Here is a 19,777-nt window from a genome sequence, read left to right on the forward strand (position 1 = left end):
AGGGGCTGGGGAAGTGGGGGGTTGGGCTGGGGGAGCAGGCAGGGGATGGGGCCTGACAGGGGTTCCCCCATGGTCCACTCCCTTCTCCCCTGCCTCCTATTTACTGGCATGGAGTCCAGCTCCCTGCTGCAGCGGGCGGGGACTATCGGAATCATCGAAGCTCTCCAAATCTTTTCCAAATTAATTCAGAGAGCTTCAAAATCGATTTGGACGTTTTTAATTGGTCCCCTGATTCAATTCGGATTTGGAGATTCGGCCACCGAATTGGGCTGAATCTCCTCCGAATCGAATCAGCACCCAAAGCTTCGCACAGCCCTACCCATGCCTTATCAAAGCAAAACAGTGTGGCAAACACAATTCTCATCTTATAGAAGGGAAGGCGCCCCCCATGATGTGTCAGTCACAATACTTAATGCAATTGTAGAAGATCCTTACATGCCATGGTGGAAAGGGAGTGCAAGAACCAATGTAGAATAGAATGTAGGCAATGGATATGTATTCTTGAGAGGTACCAGGACCACAAGGTAAAGCAACAGTCTGCAGACTTTCTGATCTTGCAGGCCTTTCCTGCCTTACTTTTATCCATAACTTTGGAGGCTGTTGGTTTGTCTTCACTCCTGCAATCTCAGTACAGCTGTGCAAAATTTGGCCAACAGCCTGCCCTCACAACTTCTTCACAGCAAGAACAGAAACAAGAAACTCATTCCCCTTCAAGACTTCAGTAAACATCTGGTAAAAGGGTCTCCCTATTACTTATACTCTCCAATTTTACAGTGTGGCATACATACTCATGTAAACTAATTTCCCTTCCCATACATGTATAGTAATGGTCCTCCCTCCTACTACTAACTTGCTATAGCAGTGAAGAATCTGGCAATTCTGGCCTGAATATAAGCAGGCCTCATATTCATGCTTGTCTTGGTGATGTTCAAAGCTCCCTATGGCTCTACTACCCTGCACTTACATCCTTCTAATCTTTTCATACTGAATGCATATACTGCATAGATATTTTGTTGACTACATTACCCATTCTTAACTCTGGTCATATCTGCTATGCTACTTCGTACTCCGGGGTTGCCTCTCTAGCCACATATCTTCATTCATACCCTTCCTTACGCCTTTTTTTTCTACAAAAGCTTTTCAGCAAGATTTTGCATGGAAAAAAATGTATAAGTTACAAACAAGAACAAAGTACCTCAGAATAGGGATTTGCAACATCTGGCACCACAGACCAGATCTGGCCCATGGCATGGCTTCAGCGGCACTTGGTGGCAGGGGGGTGCTTTCCCTGTGCTATGCTACAGCCAGGCACCTGGGGGTTCAGCAAAGGTGCAGTTGCGAGGCACTGGCTTGGCAGCTGGGTAGCAGAGAGAAACAGCAGAAGCAGCCAGGCCCTAATATCTGCCCGCCTCAGATCCAAGTTGGGGCATTCTAGCTCCCTGCTGGAAAGTGTTGCTGAGCTCTGCCTTCAAACAAATATGACAAACTAAATGCTTAATAATTGGTATGTAGAGGTCTAGAGAAGGGAGTGAATTTTATTACATGATTCCTAAAGGGTCAAGCAGACTGTTGGCACTTGATTAACATCAGCAAGCAGTGACCAAATTTCAGACTCACTTTGATATAACCTGAAAAATTTGCTCAAAAATGGAGTTTTGCATGCCAGGAACTGTAACGTTTTAGAGGTTTATTCCTCTACTTTGAGGAAGACGGTCACAATTTCTTTCATTTTATGCAGATTATATGCAACTATTTCCGGCACCAACCTGGTCAAAGCATGGTATTCCTTCTCTAAAGATAATACAGAGAACAAAGGTAATTTTTATCTTAAATTCTTCTGACACATACCTTCTACTTCTGCATCCATTTGCGAACTGTCTTTTCCTTTCTCCAGAGACTTGCTCTTTGTAGGCCCTGTGCTAACACCACTTGGATTTTGTCCTTTCACAAGTCCATTATTTTCATTTGTGGGAGAAGGACACTTTTGAGGCGATGATGGAGGACTGTTCAATTTATCTTTCTGTGTTCCATGACGATCTTTTAATTTTTTCTGTAAACGTTCATAAGTTTTACTAGACCTTTCATCTCTAAAGTTGGATCTTCCATGGGTAGGGAGGGTATCTAAATGAAAGTAAAAAGTATTAAGTGCTCAAAATATGTTACAAAGAACATTTACAAATTCATTAGAAGTTGAAATCACATCTGATCATCTTTTTTAGTAAAAATAATTATCTTAATTTTCCTTACTTTACTTTGCTTTTTAGGTGCAACACTTAAATGTGGACAAAAGTAATGCTTGTTCAGAAGACTTTGGTTTGTCTCTACTAGTAAAGTAGTCCCTCTAGTGTCCTATTGGTGTAACAGACAGCTACTGGGATTTATTAGAACAGTGCTGCACAAGTATGAAAATAGAAAATGCCAGAATAAAAGTAAAACTATACATCTCTTATAAACCTCACTTATTATTGTGTTTGAAAGTCTCATTTCAAGGCATGTGAAACCCTACACAGTGAGAAATAAAATGAATTGCACCTTGGTCTGTAATTAGACATGCCATCTCAAAGTGTACGACTCTACACAGTTTCTTTAATTTAAACCATATAACTTTTTTGTGTAGCAACAAACCATACCAGTTGGCAACTCGGTTTTGGAACAGAATACTTTAAATCTGTTAGTTCAAAACCCCCCCACAGAAATCAGTTGGTAAAACAGAGGCAGCTGAAAGATAGTAATGGAGCGAAGCAAATATGGCTAGAAGCATGCTCGGCACTCAGTACCATCTTGAAAAACCTGACAATAGATCCCTGTATAATATCCTGGACATAAAATATCACCTCTTCTGTAGGATAAAGAGATCAAACGAGTAAACTGCAGCAGGCTGATGAATGAGTGAGACATTACCAACCCCCCAAATATCCAATCAGAACATGGATTTGGACAGATGTTAATAAAAATGTGAACTGCTGATGTATTAAAGATTTTTTCTTCTTTTCTAAATCTAACGATTTATTAATTTTTAACCTTACATGCAGAAATGCTTTATTTACACAGCATGAAGCCTTTTAAAAGGTGTATCCCACAGCACCAGCTCTATTTTCCTCAGTGTAATCCTATCTATCATTAGTAAAGGAAACAGATGGTGTTTGTTATACTTCTGGGAAAAGGAGATTTCTCTCAGGGTGAACGATCTGTCTTTCTACTTTCTTAGTTTATGCACTGGTTGTATTTAAATAAGAAGTGTAGAAATGGGAAGACAGGTGTCAGATGGAAGAGACAGGTGACCCATCAACTTTTGGTAGCAAAGACAACATATTAGAGACGGATTACTTAAGATGAGATAAAGCTTTTTAAATGTATTCTTTAATCAAGCAAACCATAATAAAAAAAATTCTGAATATTTAATTTATCATTGATAAACAAATGGCCTCCAGAGTCCACTTCCATTCATCTTGTGCAATGGAATTATTTGTTGCCAATGTAATTATTAACAAGGATTTTAATATTAGAGTAGCACAAATTTGACTTGCGTTTTTAATTTAGTACCAACATAAAGCAAGAAAAATTGGTAGTTTTACTAATTTTCACATATTTAATTCAATAAAGACACTCTGATTTGGAATTTACTTGAAGCAACCAAGCAGATTTAAATATGTCAGAAAATTCTGCACTGCTTATGGTACAAAACTCAACAGCCCTGCCACATAATTTAAATCTACCATGCCAGGTAAAAATCTTTACAGATATGAATATGACAAGACTTTTACCAAGGATGAAATACTAGCTGCACTGAGATCAGTGTGAGTTTTGCCATTGACTTCAATGCATGCAAGTTTTTAATCACAACTCTGGCAATCCTGGGAATTTATTAATTTGATAGGCTAACAGAATTTGAAGAATAGTAGTGGTGATTTCTCGTCTCCAAAATAATTCATGATGATTTTTTTTTTTTTAAACTTAGGTTGATGGAAAAAAAATTGCCAAGAGGAAACACAACTATGTTAGCTTACTCAGTTAAACTACGCAAAGTTAAAATATGGATTAATTGAAAATGGTGAAACTGTAGCATTTAGTCTTACATTCAAATTGAAGTTTATTTTTAATTTTTATTCATGCCTCTTAATATTTGAATCTCTCCCAAGTAGTTATGAATTCCATTCCAGTTCCACACAATTCTTGTGACACAAGAATCTATTATCATCCTAAAATTATAGACGGATGACTGAAATAGACATTAAATCCAAGATTTAAAAATGTTTGCCTAAATTCAATCACTTATTTAGAGGTTTGATTTTTAAGTGTGCAGGACCAAATTGCTTTCAGTGAGGTCAGCCAGAGCTACTGGATACTGAGCATTTTTTAAAATTCTCCTACTTTTGAAAATCACAGTTTATGTCAACTGTCCAAGATTAAACAGGGAACCTGTGGCAGTCCTGGGAAATAACCACATTTTCTGAATCCTAGACCTGGGGGACAGGCAAAAGGCTGGCAGGGCCCTCCCCTCCTCTCCCTGCCAGCCTTTTGCCTGCTCCCCCGGGTCTAGGGGGGGCAGGCAAAGGGGCAGAAGAAGGGCAGGCAAGGGGACAAGGGGCAGGAGTCAGGCTGCTTTCCCCCCTGCCACTATTTTCCCCACTGCAGTAGTATGTGTGTGTTGGAGGAGCGGGGCAGGAGAGGAGGATGAATAAGACAATCCTCCAAGAATTAGATTCTATACAAGGAAAACTGTATGAGCTTCCATACTCATTTCATTTTTAACAAATTCAGACTTGGTAATAAGCACTGAAATTATAACCAAAAATGGACTGATGTAAGTAAAATAAATGTTGTTAGCGTTTAGTGAAAAATTGTGCTGTTTCTGTTCCTTTCGAACTACCCTGAAATTTTAGATCGAATCAATGAATGCTTCTTCTTTAAGGCTGCTTGGTAGTTAAGAAACTAACTACATATATAATATACCATGTATTTCCAGAATTCCATGTTTTATTAATATGTGAGACTAACAGGCCATTTAAGTGTTTTTTTTATTATCGTATTTCAACTGTTAATCTAGAAAACAAAAAGCAAACAACTGCCATTTACAGTAAGTCCAAATATTAGCAAAACTGTAAACATGCACTCAAGAACATCTGATAACTAAATACAGAACTTTTGAAGTATTGCACAGAAGAAATTATTCCTTAAGTGCAGTTTAGTATTAATTACATAAACAGGAAGAAAGCATGAGATAGTCTGTTTCCAGACATGGGTAATTTTTATGGCTGTGTTATAAAGCAGAGATATTTCAATGCTGTACCCAGCATGCTGAAGGGTATTTTTAGAAATGATTTTTACAGATCTACGACCTATGTATCTGAGGTGCCCATAGACATCAGAGGAAGAAGTCTCTAGTCTTCCTCTGACAGAAGAAACCTGGTAAGCTACTCAAAGTGGCACACTGACTACATACTCCAAAGTCTTTCAAGGTCAGTGTTTGCTATTAAATAGAAAACAAAAGAGATGGAAGAAGGAAAAAAAAAACAAACTTAAAAATGTAAATACTGAAATCATTGTATTAAAACCATACATACACATCACATACCAATCCCATTTTGCCATCACAGAACTCGCAGAATTGGTATGCATGCCCAATTACATTTTTCAACATTCTGATGAGCTATAAGACAACCAATTTAGGATATGAAGTGGAACCACCAGCAAACAGTGGGTGGACTTAGAGCTTAATTAGGTACGTGGGACCTTAGTTACAATATCAATAAATATATCTACTCTTTTGAAAAAAATCCATGACATTTTTAATGAATATGAGATTAAGAATTCTGTTTTATGCTTCAAATGTATACAACATTTGCGAAAGCATCATAATTCAGAACCAGGCTATAGGCATTTATCTTATTATTACGCCAGACTGTTAACCATTAATTCACTAAATTTACTTCCCTCCATCACCTTGCTGTTTCCTTTGTGCGTAGTACTCTTTTACATATTAATAAGCTTGATTTTGATTAGCCTGTGACATCACTGTTCTGAAAGAATCTATTTCAGTACAAACCTATGCAGTGTTCTGAAACCATGTATTTGTATTACACGCTGTCTAACTAATACAGGGATGGATCCCTGGTGGGTGTGACAGTGCACTCATTCACCTTCTCCTGCTGCCACCAGCATTCACTATTGACCCAGGCACAGGGGGAACCCCAGGGTTGCTTCAGCCACAGGCTGTGGTTGTGTGGGGTACTGAACATGGCAAGGGATGGTAGCAGCAGCAGGTGGGTTGTATTTCTTGCACCTTCCCCCTATCGTGCCCCCTATGCCTCATGTCCTGCTATCCAGGAGCAAGTGATGGAAGGAGTGCCCATCCTCCCATGGTTGGAGGGATGGTGTGCTGCACCCCACTTTAAGAAATCATGGATCTGCCCAAAGCTAATAACTTCAATTCAGGCTGCAGTCCTGCCTGACAAAGGCAATGATTATGTATCAATAGAATATTGAGTCCTGGAAGTCAGTACAAGATTGTCACTTTGAGAAGAATGAGCAGTAAGAGGTAGTTTGAATGGTAACATGTCAGTAAGTTACTTACCCAGATCTCCATATACTTGTGAAGTGTGATACTGTGGTATATATTGTGTTGCCATGTCACCTGCTCCAGTAACAGGTGAGTATATATGACGTGGTGGTGGGGGCATCATGGTTGGAAGAGGAATGAAGCCAGGCAGGGGAGGATGTGGAGGCCTATGTATCACAGCATGACTGCCAGGGTGAAATTCAGGAGCCTGGGGAACTACTACAACCCTTCGAACCCCATTGTCTTCAATAACCTGTACATCAAGAGAAGGAATGATTTATCAGCTACAGGATTGTTTCATAGACAGCAAAACAGCTTGTATCAGCTGGACCCCACAAAGAAGAGACTGAAGCCTGGAACTATTCAGACTATACACGTTTCTTACAGAAAGTTCTTTAAAAAAAAAAAGTTAAAGAAATGTTAAGTACAGGAGAAGCAAAACTGGAAAAAATAAAGTAAAATCAGAATGTGGTAGATGTTAGCAGGTTTCAGTTCATTTCTTTCAGGAAACTGTAAAAATGCATTTGATTACTGGAAGGGAGGGAAAAACACCTTTTCCGCACAACAAAGCTGTTTGTAACAAGAAATGTATAAATAACTTTTAATTCTTACATGCCATTGGTTCACAAGAGTAGTTAGGCCATTAATAAATACATTAAAAATAAATGCAACAGGTGCTAGCATAATATACTACCAACTGGTAGTATTTCTGAAAATGGTAACTCCAGCTTCAAGTTACCTTGCTCAGAAATATTATGGGGGCACTAAGATCAGCCTGAATGACAAAAATTACATTGTTCTTGAACTCCTAATAACAAAATGTCCCAGAATAGTGTAATTGAGGTAGCTGCCAGGTCTGCATACTGATACAGTCACAGCTGACAAATAAAGAGTTAGCAAGAAATTTAAAATAGGGAGAAAAATAATAATTTAGAAAAATAAAAGGAGAAGGAAAAACAATCTACAAGCCTTCTAGCATAATATAAACCACTACTTAAATAGAGGACACAACCCATTCCATATTTTTTTGGATGTTTGCTGAGATGGTCTTCTGTAGTGAAGTTGGACTGGGAGCAGGTATACACAGCAATTCAAATTCAGATGTTAAAAATCTACTTAAGATGGAGTCAGTCGCCACAAATGCATATAAATTTAGGATTGGCAAGCCAGTCACTTGACCAGTCAAATAAGGTCAACTGACTGATCAGTTGATTGCTTATTATTTGACAACAGTTAAAACTTGAAGAATCCTCTAGTTCTGTCTCTCCTCCTCCATGCTTTTGTGAGGAGGTGGAGAAGACTTTCTATCATGCTTTCCTTGACTGCTCGTGCTGCGGTTGCTCTTTGCCACCACTGGGGCCCTCTTTGGTGTGCTGGACTTAAACTTCCATGAGATAATATACATCTTTCCAACCCCATACTGGGCTGCTGAGAGGTATGTAATTTGCCTTGTGAATTTCCCCTTGGGCTAGCCTAAGATGACAATGCTGAAGTGCCACTGGAGCCAGCTTTCTGACTCCGGGTCTGATAATGTCCTCTCTCTCTCCTGGCTCCTAGTTCAGATATGCCTGGCCTTTAAGTTTGGGCACTTTGCCCTAAAGCAAAATTTGGACAGGCTGCATCCCACCGGGCACCACTGAGGGGGTACTACGTATTGTAGATGAGGGCTGACTGGTCCTTAAAGTGTAGAAAATAGAAAACCTTCTCTTATTTGCTATCTACTGTGTCTCCAGGCATCTCCAAAGGCAAAAAGCAAAAGAGCCTGAAGAGCTGTTGTGCCGCTCACTTAGTATAACTGCATTTTAAAAAATGACTTTTGTCTTTTAAAGTTGCTATGTATATTCTACTTCTGTTTGATTAATTCATGTGTTTTAAATTTTGTTACTGTTTGGGCTGGCCCTGAGGTTTAGGGATAAAAACAAAGGAAAAGAAGAACCGTTCGTTCTTAAAAATTATTCACGCTTACACTTACCTATCATTGATAGATGCAAGAATTATTAATTTTTTGGGAATGTTATTTGTTTCAGAATAACAATTAACTAATTTTTTTTTTGTAATTAGCATAAGTATCTAACCGACTTAAGATTAAAGTTTCTCATTTCATTGTTCTAAAAAATAATGCTTAAAATATTGGACCATTATTTGACCCTATTCACCAAGTATTTTCTGACCCATCAAATACCCAGCCCTATATCAATTATAAAAATATTTAAACTGAAATTCAGATAAATGATATAGCTAGGGACAGAGCTTTTAAATAATTTTATCTCATGTAAAGATATTTTCAAAGGATTTATTGCTTTGAGTAAACACAAGCTGTCCCTTTTTGGGAAATATTTTTAACTGGCAACATTCTTCAAAGCTACTTAACTAGAATAAGACATGGTCAATTTAATTTGCCCCACAAAAATCATAGAATTATAGAAAATTAGAGCTGGAAAAGACCTCATCTAGGTCCAACCCCGTGCTCAAAGCAGGACCATCCCCAACTAGATCATCCCAGCCAAAGCTTTGGCTAGCCGGGTTTTGAAAACCTCCAAGGATAGAGATTCCACCACCTCTCTGGGTAACTTGTTCCAGTGTTTTACAACCCACCTAGTGAGAACTTTCTTCCTAATATCTAACCTAAATTTCCCTTGCTGCAACTTGAGACTGTCATCTACCACCACTGAGAACAGTTCAGCTCCATCCTCTTTTGAACCCCCCCTTCAGGTACCTGAAGGCTGCTATTAAATCCCCTCAGCCTTCTCTTCTCTAAACTAAATAAGCCCAGTTCCCTCAGCCTCTTCTCAGAAGTCATGTCCCCCAGCCCCCTCACCATTTTTGTTGCCCTCGGCTGGACTCTCTCCAATTTTTCCACATCCCTTCTGTGGTGGAGGGACCTAAACTGAACACAGTACTCCAGATGTGGCCTCACCAGTGCTGAGTAGAGGAGAATAATTACTTCCCTTGACCAGCTGGCAACCCCCCCATCAATGCAGCCCAGTATGCTGTTAGCTTTCTTGGCAACAAGGGCACACTGCTGGCTCATATTCAGCTTACTGCCCATTGTAACCCTCAGGTTCTTTTCTGCTGCCCAGCCAGTCAGTCCCCAGCCTGCACTGGTGCATGGGATTGTTCCGTCCTAAGTGCAGGACTTTTCACTTATGCTTATTGAACCTCATAAGATACCTTTTGGCCCAATCCTCCAATTATTCTGGGTCACTCAATCCCAACCCTACCCTCCAGTGTATCTATTACTCTCTGCAACTTGGTGTCATCTGCAAACTTGCTGAGGGTACACTCTATGTCATCTTTGAGGTCGCTGAAGACATTGAACAAAACCAGGACAACCCCTGAGGCACTCCCATTTGATATCAGCTGCTAACTGAACATCAAGTCATTGATTACTACTCTCTGAGCTCGATGCTGCAGCCAGTTTTCTATCCACCTTACAGTCCATTCATCCATCCCATACTTTCTTAGCTTGTTTGGGAGAATGTTGTGGGAGACTTTATCAAAAGCCTTGCTAAAATCAAGGTATACCACATCCTCCGGTTTCCCCACATCAACAGATCCAGTCATCTCACCATGGATGAGAATCAGGTTGGTCTGGCATGCCTTGCCCTTGGTGAATCCATGGTGACCATTCCTAATCACCTTCTTCTCCTCCAAGTGCTTAGAAATGGACTCCTTGCGGATCTGCTCCATGAATTTCTCAACGAGTGAGGTGAGGTTGACTGGTTTGTAGTTCCCTGGATCCTCCTTTTTCCCCTTTCTTAAAAATGGGCTCTATGTCTGCCCTTTTCCAATCATCTGGGACCTTTCCCAATCACCATGAGTTCTCAAAGATGGTGGCCAGTGGCTCTGTAATCACCACCCTCAAGTGCATCCCATTCAGCCCCATGGACTTGCACATGTCCAGCTTTTCTAAATAGTCCCTAACCTGTTCTTTCACCACTGACGGCTGCTCACCTCCTCCCCAAACTGCTGCCCAGTGCAGTAGTCTGGGAGCTGACCTTGCCTGTGAAGACTGAGGCAAAAAAAGCATTGAACACTTCTGCCTTTTTTGCATCTTCTTTCACAAGGTTGCCTCCCCCATTCAATAATGGACCCACACTTTCCCTGATCCTCTTCTTGCTACCGACATACTTGTAGAAACCTTTCTTGTTACCCTTGACCAGGGCCGGATATAGTTATGGGTGAACCAGCTGGCCATCCAGGACCCAGACAGAAAGGGTGCCCGAAAATGGTAACTTTTTTATTATTATCATTATCTCTGGTGAAGGGGGGCCTGATACTAAAAGTTCACCCAAGGTTGTCAGGAGTCTAGGTATGGTGCTGCCCTTAAAATCCCTTGCTAGCTGCAACTCCAATTGTGCTTTGGCCTTCCTGACTTCACCCTTGCATTCCTATGCAATGCTCTTATAGTCTTCCCTAGTTATTTGTCCAAGTTTCCACTTCTTATAAGCTTTCTTTTTGTGATTTAGTTTACTGAAGGGTTCCCTGCTAAGCCAAGCTGGTCTTTTGCCATAACTGCTAGGTCTTCCTGTGCATCAGGATGCTTTGTTCCTGCACTCTCACTCCTGTTCTTTAAAGTACAGCCAGCTCTTTTGGACTCCTCTCCCCCTCAAACTGACTTCCCATGGGGATCCTGAGCAAGTCGAAGTCTGTTTTTCTGAAGGGTCCTTACTCTGCTGCTATCCATCCTTCCTTTCTTCAGGATCCTGAACTCAATCATCTCATGGTCTCTGCTGCCCAAGTTGCTATCTGCTACATTTTTCACCAATTAATTCCTGTTTGTGAGCAACAGGTCAAAAAAAGCATGGTCTCTAGTTGGCCACTCCAGTACTTGCACCAGAAGTTGTCCCCAGTACTCTCCAAATAACTTCATGGATTGCCTGTGCACTGCTGTATTGCTCTCCCTGCAGATGTGATTGAAGTCCCCCATGAGAACCAGGGCCTGTGACTGGGAAATTTCCGCTAGCTGCTTGAAGAGAGCCTCATTCACCACTTTCTCCTAGTCTGGTGGTGTATAGAAGACCCTCACCATAACATCACCTTTGTTGCTCTCCTCTCTGATCCTAACCCAGAAACTTTTGACAGGCCTATCTCCAGTTTCATACTGGAGCTCTGAGCAATCACATGAATCTTTTATATAAAGTACAACTCATCTTCTCCCCTACCTGTCCTTCCTGAACAGTTTGTACCCAGCCATGACAGTGCTCCAGTCATGCCAGCTACCCGACCAGTCTCTGTTATTCCAATCATGTCACAGTTCTGTGACTGTGCAAGGACTTCCAATTCTTTCTGCTTATTCCCAGGCTCTGTGAATTTGTGTAAAGGCACCCAAGGTAACTAGTTGATTTTCCTGATTTCTCAGGAAATACGAGAGTACCTTCTCTGTTGCCCCCCCCCCCATACTTGGTCTTCCCCCAGGTCTCCCGCTTCCCCACTTACCTCAGGAGCCTTTAATTCTCCTTAAGCCCTTATCCTTGTATCAAGCAAGGGCTTGCTAGTTATTCTTTCTAACATACACAGTCAACTACCACTATGTACTACAAAAGTATCTAGGATCTAACAAATAGGAAAAAGCAGTAGAAAACAGACCTGATATTGTCACTTGGTCGTTAAACCTTCCCTGCTGTGATTAGCTATGGAAGCACATATGGTGTTGAGATTAAGCATAGTTCATAGACCTCTGAGGTATCTCAGTGTCATGATAAGTTAAGGATGAAGCACCAGTCTTAAATGAATTACCCTTAATTTAAGTGAATTGCAATTCTGTCTACATACAAACATACTTTATATACATATATTTTTATATGCAGAATGCATCAAATCTCAAGACTAAGAGGCATTCAGCAAGCCATCATTTATGGAAGTTTATTAAAATCTATCAACTCCAGATGTGTTCTAGCTCACATTCTTTATGAAACCCCACTACGTTTTCTTCTGGCAATATTATGGTTAACATATAATCTGTTGAGCCTGATACAATCTATATGATAGCACTTTCAAAACACCTAGCATACAAGCTTGAGTTGGCCCACTTAGGTATTTATCAAGATCCACTAACAGATTCAGATTCTTATCTAAATTTGATCTGAGTAAAATCAAATCAATGCAACACTATCTTCCTGGTACCATTAAGCACCTAAAGTAATTCAGAGATAACTGCCTACTTAAAATCAACAGGATCCTAATCTAACAAGAAAAAGTTAAAAGCCAGAGTTTCACATACTATTTGCACAACACATGCTGTTATCAAATCCAAGTGAAGAAACAGGTGCCGCGTGATCTTTTATCCTGTAAAAAGTCATGCTGACTGTAACAATAATTTTTCTAGCTAAACAGTTATTTTTTGTAAAGATCCATCCATGTATTGTTTTGTGTGAACCAATCAATAGGGCTGTGCGAAGCTTTGGTCACCGATTCGATTCGGAGGAGATCCGGCAGTCAAATCTCCAAATCTGAATCAAATCAGGAAATCCTTTAATCTCTTTGAATAGAATTGGAAGCATCCAAATCGATTCGGAGAGATTCAACAATTCGGTCAAAGACACAGCTTTATATGTTTTTCTATGTACCTCAAGGTACCAGGCATGGCTCATAAACACTGAGATGGTGGGGCAGATGGAGCATCCCATGGGAGCATGGGTCTCCTGGCTCGGGGACTGGTGCCTCCTGGGTCTGGGACGACACCCGGGATCCCCTCACAACTGACTGCTGAGCTGGAGGGAACAATGGGGGGGTCCCCCACATGCTCAGTGGCAGACCTGGAAGTGGACCGGAAGTACTTCCAGTCCCGTGGGATGCTCCCTTGTGCTCCGGTGCAACGCTCCATCTGCCCCACCATCTCAGCATTCACAAGCTGCACCTGGTACCTCAAGGTATGTAGAAAAAACATATAAAGCTGTGTCTATGGCCCAATCGCAGATTCTCTGAATCAGAACTGAATCTTGTTTCATATTTGGTGGAATTGAATTGGGACAACAATCCGAATCAGCGAATCGAATCGCTGTCCCCTGAATCAGGCCAAATACGAATCAAATACTGCCTGCTTCACACACCCCTACCAGTCAACATCATTGGGAAGCCCACGATAGGCTAATACATATAGACCAGTGGTGCTCAACTTCCAGCACATGGAGGCACATCATCTGGCCCTTGAGTCACTTCACAAGATCTGGAAATCTGGCAGCTGGGGGAGCAGTGGCTGCATTAATTTGCTGCTCTACTACTGCCAAATTTCTAGACCCATGGGGAGCCCTCCAGGCTGGATGACATGGCCCTGTGCACTAAACTGTGCTAGTACACAGGGTTAACTCCATAGCCGGATTCAGGAGAGTTGGGCCAGCATGCAAACTGGAACTGGCATGCCAGATCACACCCACAGACCAATTGTGTACACTGACACCATGCTGGATCTGGCCCGCAGACTGGCCTCACAGTACACTATTTAACCAGCCCAGGGGCCAGACAGGTTGAACATCAATAATACAGGATAACTAAGAATGTAGTTTGTCTCTTTTTAGAGAGCAAGGTGCATACCCACACTATTGGGTAAAGGAAATACTAAAATTTTACCATATGATGTTTTCTGAAACTTAACTTTGCACAGTGAGAAAATCTAACTTCTAGAACCATTAACAGTGGAAAATATAATGTGTTATCACCAAAACCAGGGATTGGATGAAGTCTGACACCACAGACCTAAACAAAAATGGATGAATAAATTGTAGCTATGCTGAAGTTCCCCTCTTAGCTTGGTGGCATTAAACATTCAGTATGTATTTCAACATATCTTAATATACTTTTGCACCTTCAGTTGTGATTTTTTTATATTTTTAATTGTGAGTGGTAAAATTAAAATCTCGTTGGGACTGGATTACGTCTGGGATAATGATGAGTCCACTGATGGCAAGGCATCCATTGCATTGTCAAATATCTTTGTTTATTTTATTACAGACTCTTTCTGTATAAACCACTATTTTGTGACATTTTCGTGTGCAATATTTTGGTCCTATTACATTTTATGGGTTTTACTGGAATATAAGAGCTCTATCCTTCTGTGTGCTAAGTAACTGATGAAAGCTGTTTTGCGTCCTCTGTGAAACCACATATTAATTTAATGAAAATGATTTAGATATTCATGGATTTTATGACATTTTAATGTCAAGTAATTCACCTGAAATAAAAAAGGAACCAAAGAAACTTGCTGATAGTAAACTATAAGCATTTTTATTCTTCGTAATGACAGAAAGTGAATTTTAACAGGCAATAGGTCAGGGCTTTGGGCTATGATCTAAAACAAAATGAAAGAATGAAAACCCATAAAATCCATTTAGCTTCCAGTCTGGGAAGTTTAATATTAAAGATTTATGAATTGCTTACACACAAATCTCTCTCAGTAGAGGGTAACCAAGCCCATGCAGACAATCTGCTCTACTCCTAAAGCACTCCACTGCAGAATAGCATGTTATACCCTTTGTTAACATGTGCACCTGACTGGCTTTGTTTTTTAATGTTGTATTTTACATTGTTTTTTTATTCGTTAATTAATATTACAGTGGGCACACTGTGTCAGCAAAGGTGGAGTAGGCTAGCTGTACCACCAGGTCAACATCATAAAAAACTATATTGTGTAATATCTAATGGGCACAACCAAGCAAGCCCAATTGTGCATGATGTTGTAGAAATAATATCAGTAAATGTCAACCTATCTGAAAAAGATCCTTTCTACTTAGTTTGTCCATCCAGTTCATTTAAGTCCCTATCCTACAGGGAATTCCAGAGACACAAAACCCTGTACCCATATTGATTCCTGCTGATGCCAATGGGTCTTTGCTCTTCCAACGTGAAGAATGGTACATGTCATGGACTGTATGCTTTCATTTTATGGATCGTATATTCCTTTGTAATTGCAGAGTGCCTAACACAAGAGAGGCCTGAACACAGCTGTAAATTCTACATACTACCACAATATAAGTGATTAGTAAAATAAGCAAATAATAATAAACATACATCCAATAGGAGACATACAGGGAGACTCCTAGTGAAAAGACACCACAGAACATTGTAATGTTATTTTCATGGGCAATTGCTGTAATTCTGAAATTTGATAGGTTAGCTTGATGGGTTACACATGCCAGCTTTATGTCAGTCACAGAAGCGTACTAGACAATGTTTTATTTGCGTGCACCTTTCATGTAAATAAATTAGGTTTATATAAATCAAATATATGGACATACCTGTGGGGCATAGCCAGGAGGCACATAAATAGGAGGCACTGAACCATTTGGGGACATCATTGGAACCTGAGCAGGACCTAAATGGGTTACAGAAATATTCAGCACTATTCAGCAATATTTTCAACACTGTTTAACAAGCTGAAAAAGTTCAAAGTACATTCTCAGCTGCAATATCTCTGCAAAGAAACATACAATAATATGAATAAACAAACAACATGGACTCTAAACTTATAAGGAATGGTATTCGATTCATAGGAATAACAGATATGACTCAGAAAATAAAATGTAGAGAACTATTTTTTCATAGAAACTTCAAATTCTATTTTAATATGCTTTTCTTTAAAAACAGAGTAATGATTATCAAAATGATTTTAAAAGGGACTAGAACCCAAATACAGTCTTACTAAGAAAGTACTCGAGAAGGATAATTTTGTGACAGAAACAGCACTGGGAGCAAAGAACCCTGGGTTCTCCTCAAATTTGTAATACGTAGCCTGTGTGACTTTAAGCAAGCAAAACTCTTCAGTTATTTTTAGAGGTGCCAAGCACCCCAAATTTTCCTTTAACTGCAGTGGAGTTAAAAAAGGGATGAAACAGATAATAGTAAAGGTAGGATAATACTTCTCTGTCCCAAACAGGTAGTCTTAGATTTAAGACACTAATGCCTATCAACTGAGTTAAGAGCTGTAGATAGATGGTACTAAGTAAAGACAAAGTTAGAGCTACACGAGCAGATTAGTCTATCCTGTTCTTGGTAAGTAAATCTGCTGAAGAAAAAGAGACAGGTATAACTCAATGCTATGAGCAGGGTTACAGCAAAAAGCTATTTCTTAAAAACTTAGTGTGTGGTCAAATTTGAAAAGTTTATATAGGAACCTCTTATAACGAAAAGAATGACATCTTGTAAGCATTTTAGTTGAAAAGAAGCTGTTTTATTCTTTGTAAGTAGCCCATGATTTTGAAGGGAGAATTTAAAACCAAGGTCTTTAGCTGAAAGTGGAAGCAGATGGTTTAAGGGCAAACAAAACATTAAAAAGACTACAGTAAATTTTAGCTGGCAATTATGAGTTCTCTTCAGTACTCCTAATTGAGGCAAAACTCTCAGAGGCTTCAATGGAAATTGTGCCTAAAAAAAAAACTCTTGAGGAGGACCATAAATAACGTCACGAACATATTGTTTGTTTACTGAAAGTTGTTACTGCCCTCTCTCTAAAACAGTCTTTAAACAGAATATTTAAAAATAACTAGAAACACAGAAAACTTAAAAAAAAAATTCACCAGCAAAAACATGGTTAGCATACAAATTGATGTTTTACACCACCTACATTTGCCAAATTAATGATAGGGTTGTGATCAGAAACTATATTCTTTACGAGGCCCACCTATTGGCTGTCTTAAGTGTCATTCTTTCTTGACTGAACTAAAGAGCAGCTTTTTCCAAAGCCAATACAAAAGTTGTGCTGCAGTACAGTTAACACAAAGCATTCCCAGGAGGGCCAATGTTTCACAATGCACCTATGACCCAGTAATGAAGACATAAGAAACTTAAGACAATATATGAATTTGAATGGGTCCTTTTGTAATGTTAACACTTAGCCCAGGTGCTGGTTTTGCAACATCTATATCTTAACTTCAACATTTTTAAAACAGAACATGGTTTCCTCTTACCCAGGCTGGAATGGTGACTGCCATTATATTTATGATAAGGATTCTAAATCACTGTATAATTAAAATTAACAGTAGATTAAAACAAGAAAGAAAAATAAAGTCTGGCTGAGTCATTATGCTTTTTAATGAATGCAGGTTCCTTGCTGTTACCAATTTCTTCCCAGAAGGAGCACTACTGCTTGCATGACTTTGAACCAAAGTTTCCTTGTGTGTATTCAGGATTAAACAAAAGCATTCTCTTAAAACAAAAACAACACAAAACAAAAAACTCCAAACAGCAACCAAATAACCAGAAGAAAACCCCCCCAAATAACTTCCTCACAGAAAACCTACTTTTTAATTTTGTTTGCAATAACTAATGTAAAGATCTCGATTTTATTTAGCCATAACATATTTAAAAAAAGACTTATGTTGGCCTTAGGTATTATTTTCGGTTACTAATAGGCAGGTTGTTAAAGACACATTATGAATTTACTGTATTTTGCTATTATCTATAATAATGATGTTACATTATCAGCTAATAATGGCACCATTAAGTATCTTAACCCTCCATTTTTGTACTGTACTCAGATGGAATTCTGGCTTACAAAAATGCTTAGCAATAATGTCAAATGTGATTAAAATTCAAAGGTTTCCATTACTTAAAATGGAAGTCTAGAATCTTCCATATAAACAAGTCATACAGCTCCTCACAATGAAGACAGAACTGAAGGACACATTACAAACACATACGACAATCATATTTTTCATTGCAATATATGTCTGTCTGCAAAATGTCTTACTACACATTAAAAAACACCAGCAAATAAGAATTTTTCCTCATACTTTCAAGATTGCCACTGTATCTAAAGTTATGTCACTGATATTATGACAGAGAAAGCTTGTAAAATACTTTCCTTGCCACGCTGAGCATTATGTCCCAGGCAGGGAAGAGGCTCCCCCGAGACATTCTATCACAGAATTCACAAAAATTTAGAACAAATGTACAAAACCCTGAAATCTGAACACAGCAGATCATTTATTATCTGCTGCTGTTGGCTGTTTAAAATCTCCAGCTTCCTTGTTTGAAAAGGACATAAAGGAAAACTTATCTTGTACACTGAAGTAACATAAAAAGGTAGCAAAATAAATAGCATATGATTTTTGATGCCCTGATCATTAACAGAATCTGAACAGAAGAAATTTAAATCCTGTAAAATTCAGAACCACCAAAACTTGTTTAATGAGACATGCAAATAGATTCCTGTCACTACTATTACTCATTTTCAGCTTTAAATATTCAATTTTGAATTCATCAAGCAGTTTGTTAATTTAATTGGATGTAATATTCAAAGGAGAAACCAAGTATTTCATCAGCCTATATACAAGGATCCTTCCTGGGCAATAACTGTATACAATAGTGCTCTTACAAAATCAGTGTTCATAATGGCCTCCAAATGCTGCTAATTTTATGTTCTGAGAGACAGGGAGATCCTTAAAATGCTGTGTAACAGCACAGGCACACCCTCTATAACACCAAATTATAATAAAGTAAAACAATGCATAATTTTACACAGCGCTACATCTATTTTTATGCACTAAACCTCTGCTACATTTCATAGCTATTGTATATCTGACATCAACACACAGGCTGCTTTTAAACTACTGCAATGCTTTTCCTGTTTTAACAGAAAAGCAGAGTACTGCATTAAAACAGTCAGCAAATCTTACCACTCATTTTGTTTTTACTGTAACAGCAGAAGAATAAACAGAATCCAGTGAACCAAGGTTGGACACGTTAGCAGCTTTAATTGGAGAATGGTTTCGCTTTTGTCAAGCTGTTTTGAGGAAAAGCTCCTTTGACCGAGTCACATGATTATCACATGACACTGAAGCGGGGGGGAGAAAACTTCAGGTGTGCAGCTCAGCAATTTGTTCTTGTAAACACTGCACTTATTCTTCCACGATGAGATTATTATCTTTTAAAGAATGCACTACAAGTGAATGCTAAAGCTCGTCATACATGCAGTAAATACAGTTCATGTTAAAGAAGTGGATGGCTTCTCTCAGTGGATCATTCCTACAGAGTAACGCTTCATTTGCTGCCTGATGTTTATATTCTGATTGCTTTTGTAACCTACTTAGTACTACATATTAATACTTGCTGATATGAATATTTACAGGAGTTCTTATATTTTAAAGATTTTTACATTAATTAAGCAGAAAAGCATTACTGCAGCCATGTATTATACCAGATTTACCTTCTAAACTTATAATCAGGAACACATGAAGGAAGACGTACTCCTACATACCTGTTTTTAAACAAACACTTCTGGAA

General features: G+C 39.1%; 1 protein-coding gene across 5 annotated transcripts in view; it reads right to left on the minus strand.

Annotated features, from left to right (window-relative positions):
• FNDC3A (fibronectin type III domain containing 3A) overlaps positions 1-19,777 on the minus strand; it is a 300,433-nt gene that overhangs the window by 100,347 nt on the left and 180,309 nt on the right. For 4 of the 5 annotated variants that reach the window (XM_019524325.1, XM_019524327.1, XM_019524326.1 and 1 more), the window contains 3 exons: positions 15,793-15,869; positions 6,575-6,812; positions 1,849-2,121 (listed from right to left, as the gene is read on the minus strand). In XM_019524325.1, the coding sequence (XP_019379870.1) occupies positions 1,849-2,121; positions 6,575-6,812; positions 15,793-15,869 (588 nt within the window). Of the gene's footprint in view, positions 1-1,848; positions 2,122-6,574; positions 6,813-15,792; positions 15,870-19,170; positions 19,303-19,777 lie in introns of those variants that run through there. The other variant, XM_019524329.1, reaches the window with a different exon arrangement.

The sequence above is a fragment of the Gavialis gangeticus genome, unplaced genomic scaffold, assembly GCF_001723915.1.
Source record: "Gavialis gangeticus isolate Ggan-Ray unplaced genomic scaffold, GavGan_comp1, whole genome shotgun sequence".
Classification (NCBI taxonomy): domain Eukaryota; kingdom Metazoa; phylum Chordata; order Crocodylia; family Gavialidae; genus Gavialis; species Gavialis gangeticus.